The 12,819-nt window shown below is 52.6% G+C and overlaps 3 protein-coding genes across 3 annotated transcripts; all 3 read left to right on the plus strand.

The window, feature by feature from the left end:
* The first annotated feature begins 233 nt into the window (after positions 1-233).
* BCR38DRAFT_443165 (cytochrome P450 monooxygenase) lies at positions 234-2,491 on the plus strand. The gene is made up of 4 exons (XM_040860859.1): positions 234-645; positions 710-1,685; positions 1,745-2,035; positions 2,098-2,491. The coding sequence occupies exons 1-4, from the start codon at positions 565-567 to the stop codon at positions 2,262-2,264; spliced, it is 1,515 nt and encodes a 504-aa protein (XP_040713224.1). The 5' UTR covers positions 234-564; the 3' UTR covers positions 2,265-2,491.
* Positions 2,492-8,549: 6,058 nt separating this feature from the next.
* Positions 8,550-10,358, plus strand: BCR38DRAFT_443175 (kinase-like domain-containing protein). Its single transcript, XM_040860860.1, has 3 exons — positions 8,550-9,230; positions 9,294-9,562; positions 9,636-10,358. Exons 1-3 carry the CDS (start codon positions 8,953-8,955, stop codon positions 10,202-10,204), a joined length of 1,116 nt encoding a protein of 371 aa, XP_040713225.1. The 5' UTR covers positions 8,550-8,952; the 3' UTR covers positions 10,205-10,358.
* Positions 10,359-11,237: 879 nt separating this feature from the next.
* Positions 11,238-11,822, plus strand: BCR38DRAFT_412096 (uncharacterized protein; the record flags this gene model as incomplete). Its single annotated transcript, XM_040858647.1, has 1 exon — positions 11,238-11,822. The coding sequence occupies one exon, from the start codon at positions 11,238-11,240 to the stop codon at positions 11,820-11,822; it is 585 nt and encodes a 194-aa protein (XP_040713226.1).
* Positions 11,823-12,819: the final 997 nt, after the last annotated feature.

Raw genomic sequence — 12,819 nt, forward strand, 5'->3', positions numbered from 1 at the left:
TGGGCGTTTTGTCAGTCACAACGGAACGCTGCGCAATCTACAACGATAGACCTGTGTCACCGACATTAGCGCGTGGAGGTCAATTTGTTGCCTAACTTGCGTATTGGCTCACATATCCCAATAGCTTGGGTTGCTGCCGAATCGGGAAATCCGCCACCCAACCGAGCAACTCTTTGGGGCTGAAACAATCCACCGCAATATTGGGAAACGACCACTAAACACGACTTGCAATCCTTCAGTGCAACACATGCTAGGCATCCAGGCCAACTCGGCCTTGCCCTCAAGTTGTCAAATATGCATCGCCCCCGACTTGGCCCCGCTCGCTGCCCAGATTGAGCTGGAATTCGGCATGCATGCAGCAACTGGTGTTGCTCAAGATACGGCGCGGCGGTGTCACAGGACAGGGGGGCAACGGTAGCAAACATTTGTTACACCTCGATCTAAATATGACGATCGAGCACGCGCACAAAGCACCGACGAGCAAGCAAACATTCGACCTACTACCTTAGCCTCCATTTCTCGTGGTATTACTACCCCACACGCAAGCAAACATCGACCATCGCGATGTCTCTCTGGGTCTACAGCGCACTGGCGGCGATCGGGTTATACGTCTACCACACGGTGAACGTCTACCGGGCTCATAGAGTACGTTTCATCTCATCTTATTCCAGTGCCACAAGTGGACCGGTCCCTCGCTCACCTCTCACAGGCCGATCAAGCGCACGATAAGCAGAATCACTGTCTCCCGCCGCCCAGCCTCCAGAACAAATGGCCCCTTGGCTTCGACAATGTTCTCGAGGCCTTGAAGGCCACCTCGGAGGGACGCCTCAATGAGCACCTCCTGTCCACGTTCCGCCGTCTGGGTCCCACCTACCAGCAGGTGCTGGCGGGCGAGGCCACCATCATGACCATCGAGCCTGCCAACCTGGAGGCCATCCTGTCCTCGCCCGACGTTTGGGGGATCGGCATGCGGCGTAAGATCACCTTGCCCATGTTTGGCGATGGCATCTTCACCCAGAACGGCGAAGCATGGAAACACTCGCGTGACCTTCTTCGTCCCCGATTCTCTCACCGCGCTTACGATGATCTCGAAGTCTACCGGGAGGCGGTAGACGGCCTCATCCACGTGCTTTCGGAGAAAAAGGGTCACGTTGTCGATTTGCAGCATCTGTTCTTCCGACTGACACTCGATGTCACGACCAAGTTTCTCTTCGGGGAGTCCGTCTGCAGCCTGCGCAGTTCCAATCCCGAATTCGAGGCTGCGTTTGATGTTTCGCAGAAAATTGTGGCGAGTCGCTTCCGTTTCCAGAAGCTCTATTGGCTTGTGGGCGGGGCGAAGTTCAAAGCATCTTGCAAGACCATCCACGATTTCGCGGATAATGTGATCAGACGGAAGCTCGAACGGGCAGAGCAGGATCCTGACGCGGCAGGAGATGACTTCCTTTGCCGACTGATCCAAGATTGTGCGGACCACGACGCACTCAGAGGCCAAGTCGTCAATGTGCTCACTGCTGGCAGAGACTCGACGGCCTGTCTCTTGGCATGGACTTTCTTCCACCTCGTCAGACATCCCCACGTGATGCAGAAGCTTCGCGATGAGATCTCCGAGCTTGACGCAGGCCGCAGCGAACTTCGCAGGTCGCATCTATCGAAGCTCAAGTACCTCCAAGCCACGCTGAAGGAAGGTTCGAAACAGCATCCATCCCAAACATACGTGGTCTTACTCGTAAGCTGACAATTGCAGTACTGCGCCTGCATCCTTCGACACCCCTAGGGACCCGCACTTCACTCCAGCCCGCAACTTTGCCCACCGGCGGCGGGCCAGACCAGTGTTCTCCCATATCCATTGCCAAAGGCACCACGGTCATGTTCAGCCAATACAGTCTGCACCGTCGTCCCGAAATCTACGGCATGGACGCCGCCATCTTCCGACCAGAGCGCTGGGAATCAGGTAGCGCCATCGTCAGCGAAGACCCCACTCACCAGAAAATGGGATACATGCCGTTCGGAGCTGGTTCTCGGACGTGTCTGGGCAGTAAGTAGCGCGCGACTCAGCCTTGCTCGCTTGACAACCGGTTGCCAACTAACTCCCTCCAGTGGACTTCGCCCTCACCGAAGCTGCGTACGCGATTGTGTCCATGCTGCAAGCATTCCCGTCCATTATGTTGCCCGAGGATGAGAAAGTGGAGCTGGTTGGTCTTGAGAAGCAGACGGTGACGATTGTGCTACGGAGCACCGACGGCTGTAAAGTCGTCATTGGCTGAGTGCGGTAAGCCTTGGGTGTGGATGGGGCTCATGACGAAACGATGTGATGACGGGCCGTAGTATGGCTGAGTTCAGGATGGCATACCTCACAGGAAGAGGGGCGAGAGTTTTCATAAATTGATTTACCATCACCGCGACAGCGGCTGCGCACCACAGCGTCGCCTACGTCAGGGTTGGTACTGCTAATGCTCTAGTTATTTTTAATATGGAAAAGTCAGATGTGCAATACTTTGGAACGATGCAGTCTAACCTCGAATACTATTATGTGGCACCCCCCTCCCCTTCTTACTGCAACAACATATCTAGCTCGTAGCATTGAGAAATTCCGTCCCGATTTAGAAGCAGGAGTCTTACTCTTCGCGACCATATCGCTGCAATGAAATCCTTATAACATCCAGGACCCTATTTCATGACATAAGTAGAAAGTACTCGAAAAAGAAAAAAAAAAGAAAAAAGACTTCGGGCGACTTACTCACTGTACCCTGAGCGCCTGGCTCTCCGTGAAGATAGCAGAAACATGCGCGTCAAACCTCCTAGATGAAAGTGAGTAGACAACATCAATATGTCCTGCAGTCTGTATAGCTCTAAACGACCGTCATAGTCTTCATCGGGCGCCAAGATCGGGACAAACACATTGTATGCTGCCCGATAGCTCTCCCCAAATTTGATGCATGCGCCTACACTGACTACACTGACTGTGGGCTTACAGGCAGCACGCGTCAAAGAGAACCGGCCGCTGTTTTCGATATCAAACACAGAGTTTGCGTACCACAGATCTCCATGAATCAACGAGGGCTTTACGGACCTCCTCTCTGTCTCGAGGGACGGACTAGCCGAGGAATGACTTACCGAACAACGCCGGAACCAACTCTTCAAACTCTGGATTCAGGTCCTTAGTAGCCATGTCGCGATCGAGAGCCTTGGGCATGCTCTTGGTGACAAAGTTCTCCTAACTGCCTCCCCACTCCGTTGCTTGCGGTAAGTTCCCGCTATATGTCGCACGCAACCCAAATTGCCCATTCGGGGACTTGCTCTCCCGGTGAACCTTAGCCAATCGCTCCATGCATTGTTGCGGGTCTGGCACATCGTCGTCCCGGAATACGCATTCGGAAAATTGCATATTGGTTATGCATGGGTACATCCCCTAGGCAATTGGTTATGGAACGAATTCGGTCAGGATTACGGATAAGGCCTTCGTGGATTCGAGTTCTCTCGGGCCGTCTCTTGCCTTTGGCTTTGGAGGTGACCTTGGTGAAGAAGACCTGTGATGTGCCGTGAAAGAGCTCCACGATGATGTTTGCGGTGGATATCATGCGACTGTCTTGGGGCCGTATAGTGTGTTTCGAGTTGGCCCGGGATTGATGGCATGATGGGTCGAAATCTCCGTACTGACCTGCGATGAAGCTCGGGCCGACTTTTACCTTTCCTTCGCCAAACCCAACCCTTCGACGCCGTCGTAGTTCATTATGGAAACATTGGGATCTTGGGCAGGGAAACTGCTAACGTCCCACACCCGCATCCGGGACACCCCACATGTGGGACACCCAAAAATGCCTCTAACTTCAACCTCTTTTTTCTTTACCAATATCGATTCAATCGTTACGAAATTTTACGTACGTCTTCTTTACACTAATATGAGTCAATATACCGAAGATGATTTTTATCAAGCTCTTCAAGCAATAGCTACCGGTCAAAGCCTCCGAAAAGCAGCATATGAGCATGGTGTCCCAAGGTCTACTCTTTCACGACGGGTTCAGGGAGCCCAGTCAAGAGATATAGCCTTCGCTGACTACCAGAGGCTCTCTCCAGCCTAGGAATCCCATCTGGCTGAATGGGTTCGAATCCAGGCTGCCCTAGGCCTCCCACCAACCCATCAACAGCTCAAAGACTTCGCCGAGCGTATCCTACAGATCCACGGAGACACCGAACCACTTGGAAAGAACTGGGTCCAGGCTTTTATCAAGAGGAACCCTTCAGTCAAGGTTCAGAGAAGCAGAGCTATCGATTCCCAGCGTATTAATGGAGCCTCAGCTAATGTGGTCAGGCAATGGTTCAAATACCTCGCTATCCCTGAGATCAAAGCTATTAAGGCCTCGAATCGATACAATATGGATGAGACAGGTATTCTAGAAGGTAGAGGATCAAATAGTCTTGTTCTAGGATCATCTGAGACTCGTTCTATACTGAAGAAACAGCCTGGATCTCGAGCTTGGACATCTCTTATAGAGTGTATCTCTGCGACTGGTACTGCACTACCCCCACTTGTGACATACAAGGGGAAGTCTGTCCAGCAGCAGTGGTTTCCTCTGGACTTGACTCCATACGAAGCCTGGAGGTTTACAGCAACAGAGAATGGGTGGACGTCAGACTCTACGGCTATTGAGTGGATACAAAAGATCTTTATTCCTTTGACTCAACCAGAGGACCCTGAAGAGACTAGGTTACTTATCCTAGATGGGCATTGTAACGGGGTAAGGCCGGACATCAGGGAAATAGGTTACGGGGCTAGGAGAAAGTTTATTTTATCTTCTTTAAGAGGCACAGAGGCAGAGTAGGACACGAGTCCCCCATCTTCACGCATCATCATCCTCATCTTCATATCATCATCTCCTCCTTATCTGTATCTTCACCTTCGCTTTTCAGTCAGTTATTTAGTTATTTTAGTTATTCAGCTTATCTTTACGTTCGAGATCCTATTATCACGATACGAGTATCAGAGGCACATCCGACCAACTCGCGCACCAGACGTATAAGAGCTTCGCTGTTATAACCAGTACCACGATCTTCGTCTGATAAGACCAAAAGATGGGATTTGTTGGTACTGGAGCCGTCTGTTCAGTGTGTTAGGTGGTAGGTATATCCTACTGACCGCCTGACCCCGTTTCAGCATAGTAGCTACGAAACGACAGAGTTTATGTACCTCTGCTTCATAAACAAGATACACTTGCTTTTCTTGCCGCCACACACATCCCACGTTCTCCAGCCTCTCGATCAGTCAGTCTTTGGACCCCTCAAGGCAGCCTATAAGAAGGAGCTTGGTTACCTTGACCGATGGGATACTACTATGGGATACTACTACTGTCGTAGGGAAGATAAAATTTCTCCTCTGCTATAGAAAGGCACATCTAGCAGCATTGACCGCTAAGAACATTATCAGTGGATGGAAATATACTGGTCTCTGGCCTTCGAGCATAGCTAGACCCCTTATGAGCCCCCTGCTCCTTGAGAATACGTCAGCACCAATCAGACAGCCTAGTCAGACTTGCAAAGGGTACTCTGATAGTAAGGGTAGTCAGGACTGGGCGTTAGAGACATCAGCAGTAGCCTGGTCAACGCCTAAGAGGAGAGATGAGCTCCAAGATCAACTCAGCTTATTCAGCAAGCTTGATAGTGATCCAAATACCCAACGGCTACTCTTTCGGAAAGTTCAAAAGGGCTTTGATGAGAAGGACTACCAATTAGCTGTCGCACAGCGAAATATTGAGGCAATAGAGGCAGAGCTTGAGGCTAGTAGGGCTAGGAAGCGGAGGAAGGTCAAGATGAGCCCAAATTCGAAGTTTACTAATATCAAGGCTATTCGGAAGGCTCAAATCGAGGCTGGTGAAATTGAGGATAGTACAGATGAGTCTAGCGAGTCTTAAAACCCTAGTGACGGTGAAAGCTGTATTGTAGTCGCATCAGAATAAGTGTAAAAAAAGGTTGAAGTCAATGGTTATAATATACAGCATCATTTTTAGGGCGTCCCACATGTGGGGGTGTCCCGGATGTGGGTGTGGGACGTTACTTAAAAGAGCTTTCGGGTGTATGCAAGGCTCAGGATGCCCCCTGTAGCCCCTTTCGTTGTGCAACCTTGCTACAACATGATCCACAGGCCACACGACCGCCGGCATCGACGAACAATATGAATCGATGGGCTCAAGTATCATTCCAAGGCTTCATTCAGAAAGATTGCCGCGAAGTCAATGTGAAATGCGCTCAGTAGTCAGTAGTGGGTACTTGGATATATACGCCTTAACTCCCCATGCTCCATCCACTATCACATGGGTCAATACCTAGCTGTTGCAACGCCGTGACCTTCTCCCTATCCCCGGCAAACTAGACCCCCGTATCGGGTTTTGCAAGCCGTAATAAAGCATATAATTGACTGCGTCTCTGATCTCGCCAATACAAAGGAGTGAAGGTGGCTACGAGGGCCTTGAGTACCGACTAATGTGCCTTTTGGCTGCACACTTGAGTCAGTTGCTGATACACCAGAGGTTTCGCTCCTCGTGTTCTAACAGTTGGCCGTTGCTAAGGGTTTGGTGCTCAGGGTCCATCCATCATCAGTCAACTGGCTGTAGTAGCGGTAAAGCAGAAAAGAGCGTCATTGAAAGTCGAAGGCTGGTGTGGTCCGGCACCTCAAGCCTGCACCTCTCCTCTGCCTTTTAGTCTTCGCAATGAAGGTCCCAGGCTCCTTGACATCCACATTAACAACCTTGATCTTCGCCCTCACTTCAGTATCCTATCCCCACACGTCCTGCTCCCGCTCAATGTCTCATTACTTGGCTCCATGGCGGTGGACAAAAGTGTGTTGTCCGGGAATAAGTCGCCAATCCGCACCTCGGCGGGACCCGCGCGGGCATTATGCGCAGTCGCAATCTTCATCGTGCAACATTGCTCTGCGCCCGCAGTCCTTGGTTCGCCGGGCTGTTCGCGCGGCAGCTCGAGTGAGTGGCATGTTGATAGCACACCACCTGTGTCTGCGTTAATGTGTTGCGCCGACGCGAAACTTTTGGGGTTACACTGGCCAATAAGATTCGGCCAGTCAGGTGGTGGAAGGACAGTGATAGTGGGACTCAAGCTAAGCGGCGATTCGATGGAGATCAATCTCTAGGGCTGCGATAAGGTGCAACTCCGGTTCGGCTCGACAGATTCTTGCGCCGGTAAGACCTGCAGCTGCCCTTGCATGATTGGTACCAACAGCCATACAACCGCCGGCCCAATACGAATTAACTACCAAGGCATGCAGCCAGATCTATCGAGAGCAGTTAGTTTTGACATCAGCCAGGATTGGTACTACGCAGATGGCGTTGACTCGTTATTGACCTCAGCTCGGTGAAGCCTATACCCATAGGTAGGTCATCAGCAGCCTTTGGATGCATCGCAAAGTCGACCCACTCCGTGATGTGACCTGATGTAACCTGAGTAGGGGGTCCAAAAGTCGATAAGCCCAAAGAAAGCATTTCAGGTCTGAATACCACACTGCCGTAAACGGAGGACGCAGTTCTGAAGGATTCGCACGAACCGCTCTTGTCTTCTGACAGCCCATGAATATCCGCGTCAGCACGAGGAGCCAGTGGCTGCCAGCCAGCAAGTCAGCGGCCCGAATCGAGCTATGCGCGACCAGCGACGACTCCGAGCAATCAACGTGAAAATCGCAAGAGCGATGGGTTATGGACCGCGATGGCCTGCTGCCATTTGACAGATGCCAAAGACGATATTGTGAAATGCAAAATGTCTATCAACAGCGTTCTGGCAGTTTGATAAGAAAAAGGTGTTGCCACCGTAAGGCTTTGGGCCCACATGTCCAAATAGCGGCGTTGGGTGGAACTCATGAGATCGCGGCTCCGATAAAGCTCACGATGGTGTGGACTCGCCGGATGGGCCTCTGTGCTGATCACCGTCAAGCCGGCAGGGGATCTCCACGACAAGTGGCAATACGGCATCGCCATGTCCGTCGTGGTCCGTCGACTGAGAAGCGCTCATTTGGGTGGCAGTCGGAGTGAGCGGCACATTGCAGTTACAGGCACTCTCCCCGGGCGCAGATCGAGACCAGAAAGGTTAAGACGCACCGTCTGTGTGTTCGCAATAGATAAAAAGACTATTCCCAACGTGACTTCGTGTTCGCTCAGCCATGGCGGGATGGTTCATGTCGTAATGCTCCAGCTGATCCAAGCTCAGGTGTCTGTCTGACCATGCGGACATAGAACCTGGTGATCCAGCAGTCGACGTTTGCGCCCTGCGTCGATAGTGCGATGGCCGGGGGATGCGATGCGAGGTTGCGAAATGGATGATTCAAACTTCTGCAAACGCGGACCACGACTTTCCCATTTTACCCAAGTGCGCATTTGGCGTGCCGACATTGGTGTTTGGGGTTGCATGCATTGTAATGCGCACAAGGCCAAAAGACTCACCGAGACCGCTGTGATCGACCTTCCTCAGACGATTGATCGCCGGAGCTTCCACAAGCTCAGAAGTTCTAGAATTGGAAATTGGAGTGGAAATTAAGCCAAGCGCGTGTGCAAAATGGCAATCCGACTGGCCAGACCAGCCTTCTGATGGTACCCACATGCCCTTCCCACAGCGTGTATGCAGGGTCCACGCTACCCTGAAGATTTGCCTTTGGCCACTTTTTGACCCGGAAGTCAAGGAAGTTGTCCCCCCACGGTCCCCACCTGTCCAATCCCACTTGCGAGTCCACGCGGGTCCCCATTTGTAAGCCCTGAAAACTCTTTGAAACGCATCTGACTGCGGTTGCGGTGAAAGAACCCGGACCGGATTCTGGACGGTGTCCGTGTGCGCTCGACGTGCCAAAAACCCAACGACACCCCCTGAGGAGCGAGCTGACTCTCTTTGTTCATTCATTGAGAAAATCGACAGTCAGTCCATCGCACAGGAGAAAGGGTCCCTTCGTCGAGCGCCAGTAACATGAAATTTCCGACGGGTACGGCATCACTGCTCAAGGGTCAATCTCCATCATCGCTGTTGGCAGCCAGCCGAGCCGGGCGGCCGCGATTTTGCGCACCCCGTGTTGCGGCGCGAGCAGCTGCCGCCGGTCGCACCCTCGCATCAGTTCACACACCCATTCCCACGACACCAGATCCATTCAGCCAGATCGGCGCGACTTTACAAGGCCGCTCGGGTCGCAAGTATGTCATTCAGCAGGTGCTGCAGGACAGAGAGAATCGCTTCGTCTATCTCGCCGAGTACGTCTATTTCATCGCTATCGCATCACCCAGACACCCGCGGGTCTAACCTCGTCGAAATAGGGCCGACAAGAAGAAATTTGTCTTGAAGAACCTCTTTGAGTCAGAGTACAATTATGCTCTCTCACTCCAGCCCAAGCTTTCTGCCAGCCCCTACTTGCGTGCTGTGCACGACACCATCCCGGGCGAGAAGATGTTCGTGAACGAGTATCTCAGCGATCATCTTCTTAATTTTGCCTGGAAGGACCTCACTCTTCCCGTCAAGAAGCGTATCCTCAGGGACGCACTTCGGGGTCTCGCCGCCATGCATGACCATGACATTGTTCACCTGGGTATGCTTTTACTCCCTTTATTATTATTATTATTATTATTATTATGGATTCGAAGGAGCTAACCCTGCCCTAGACATCAAGGCCAACAACATCATGGTGGACTATCGGCAGACAAGGGACGGCATCGTCGTTGACCGTGTCCAGCTCTCGGATCTGGAAGACTCCACACACATCCCGCCCAAGTCTGAGCTGCGCGGACTGCAAGTGGGCAACCACTGGTGGCGCAGCCCAGAAGCGCACGTCAAGGCGGCCATCAACAAGCCGACCGACATCTTCTCGTTCGCCATTGTGTCCATCTTCCTGCTGCTGCGGAGGGTCATTTTCTGGATGGATCTCCCCCAAAACAGCGACCCCAGCTTCGCCATCCTCGAACGCCAGATCTCCCATTTCGCCGATTGGGACGATTTTGACGGCTTTCTCGACTACCTGGGTCGCGGCCACCCGTGGCGACAAAACTTCAGCCAAATAGCTAAGACGTTCAACGAGAACAACCCCCGACGGCCATTTTCTTTGTGGAGGAGCGACGTGCTCGATGAGGATTTCAAGGACCTCATTGGCAAAATGACCAATTTCGATCCGCGAAAGCGCATCACCGCTCGCGAGGCGTTGGAACACAGGTGGTTCCAGGGTTTGGAGGACTGATTTACGGATTTTCGACGACAATGCATAGACTGGGATTTCCTTTCGGGTTTGGGGTATAGACATAGACAAAAGGCAAGGGCCACATTACATAGATAGACTACAACACATAGATAGAGAGATACCACAACATAATCAATAATACATTCAAGACAGCCGTTGAGGCCTTCTAGCACGGGTGCTGTGCGTGACTCCGTGAACACTCCACAGACTGAAATTGCGACTCAGTGCGACGCTTGCCAAGAAGGCGTAGCTCACCAGGAACGGCAAATACAGTGTCGCCGCACATCGACCACACCGTACCACTCAACTCAACTCATCTCACCCACCGCCATCACCAATGATGAAGTTTCTGGGCGGCCAACACAATCTTCAGCTCTTTATGCAACGCAGTAATGAAACCCCGACCGACGGATTCTTAGCCATCCCCAGCGTCATCTCTCATGGTGGGCCCGTCCTTGTCACTTCCAAATGAATTCAATTTCACCTGATGTGCACTCGAACCAGGGCTCGTATCCTCGCAGTCAACGATGGACGACCCCCTTTCCCTTTCCCACGACATCTCTCTCCTTCCCACCGCTACCACCCACACCCTGTACAGGCCCGCCAAGTCCTAGAATCAGCTGGAGAGACCCCATCACATCGCCCTCCTACCATGCGTCGGCGTCTCCCTCTGGGTCCTCTCTGGCACCCTAACCATCGTCCCCCGCGACCCGCATCGCAGAAGACCTCTATCGCTGAGGGCCAATCCCTTCGACTATGTCATCCTGCTAGATGGGCCTTTCGGCTTCGTCCCCGCATTTCCCATCGGTGTCCTTGCTGATCGCTGGGGGAGGAGGCCGGTGTATGCACTGGGGACGGCGGAGCAGAGTCTTAATGTCGGGTGGGTCCTTTTCATTTTGAGATTCTGGAGACGCGTGCCGATTGAGATGCTATTGCTGGCCCCCGTATTTCAGCTTGTGGGAGGAGTATTTTCAGTCGCGACAGCAGTGTTGTAGGCTATAATGTCGGGTGGGCGCGCGCGGCAAATAGGGCGATGTGGGTTTTCCTCTTTTTGCTGGCGGCGCAGACGGCCGGGTTGGTGGGCATGCCGGAGACTTCCATGATGGTGGAAGTATGGTCATCTTTGGTGCTGTTGCGTATCACAGCTTTGATTGAGCCTGAGACGCTTGATGCGTCGCAGAAAGCGAGCAGGGCGGTAGTAAGGGCTCAGATTCTGGAGCCGGAGCAGGACTGGGTTGCTGCGATGAAGTGGCGACTTTGCAGGCAAGTGCGAAATGCTCGAGGATCATTGGCCATGCCTCGGAACCGCTCCGTGGCTGTCACTCTCGTTGTCTTCGCCCTTCTCAACATCGTGGGCCAAGGACTCGGCCAGACTTTCCTTCAACACTTCAGCAAGCCCTTCCATCGCACCCGCGCCGAAGCAGGCTACTGGCTCGCCCTCCGAGGCGCCCTCGTTGTTCTCGTCATGGGCGTCATGCTGTCCTGTCTGTCCAAGGTTGTCTCATCTCCAACGGTCAGGATAACAGCGTATCGAAAGGATTCAATCCTCGCCCGCGGATCCGCTACGTGCATCTTCATCAGCACTTCTTCACCGTTGGCCCGGACCTCGGCTGTGTGACGGTGGGCATGGTCATCCTGACGCTGGCCAGCGGTCTGGAGCCACTATGCCTGTTGCAGGTCACCGCCTTCGTCGAGGGGAAGATGTCGAGGCTGTACACGCTTATAATCATCATCAAGAACGTGGGTGGAATACCGGCAGGACCCGTTTTGGCGGGAGCTTTCTCTACGGGGATAAGGCTTAAGGGGTTCTGGTACGGATTGCCGTTCATGCTGATTGCTCTTTTGCACCGGTGGCTGTGGTCGCGTTGTTCTTACTCAGGGGCAAAGGGAAGAATCATAGAGTCGATTCGCCACTGCTGCGGGGGAGGAAGGTGTTGGGGGCGAGTCAGGCGATTGGGGGTTTCATGCGTTGGTCGATGATCCCGTGTGAAGGGCTTGGTTAACGTGGTAAAAATGGTTTACGGCTCAAACTCATTTCATGATTGGATGTGATGAGCAATGGATATAGCAACCGAAACTCGAATCTAGTTGATTTATTCTAGATGAGGGTGATGAGAATGTTTGATGGTTCATGCGTCCAAGCCGTAATCTATTTCGGTTTTCCTCCTGCCAATCCGCTGCATCAAGGCCTGTTTCTTGTTTCCAACCATCTCCACCCACCCCCTCTTTCGTTGATTCTACTCGGAACAGCATCTATCTGAACCGAGACTCGAAATCTTACCCGAAAATCTCGTCCGTTCACTCAATGCTACATGTGCAACCATCTCGAACCTTGAAGCTAGGGTATGGCACGCAGAATGCTCCCAGCCCGCAGACGACTGAGTCTGCACCGCAGGCGTCATCGGTGCAGGAGCCCGTGAAGCCGCCTTCTCTGACTGCGAGGGGGTTGTTTTTTGAGGCTACAATGGGGCTGGGTGTTGCCAGGGCAGTTTGGGCTGCGGCGAGTATGAGGTAGGTGGCGGTTTGGTGGAAGAGCATTTTGATGATGATGATGATGTTGGTTGGTTTAGTGGATGTGTTTGTTGGGGGGGTTTCAGGAGATTATCTTGGGATGG

This window comes from Pseudomassariella vexata (genome assembly GCF_002105095.1).
Source record: "Pseudomassariella vexata strain CBS 129021 chromosome Unknown BCR38scaffold_11, whole genome shotgun sequence".
NCBI classification, from domain to species: Eukaryota; Fungi; Ascomycota; class Sordariomycetes; order Amphisphaeriales; family Pseudomassariaceae; genus Pseudomassariella; species Pseudomassariella vexata.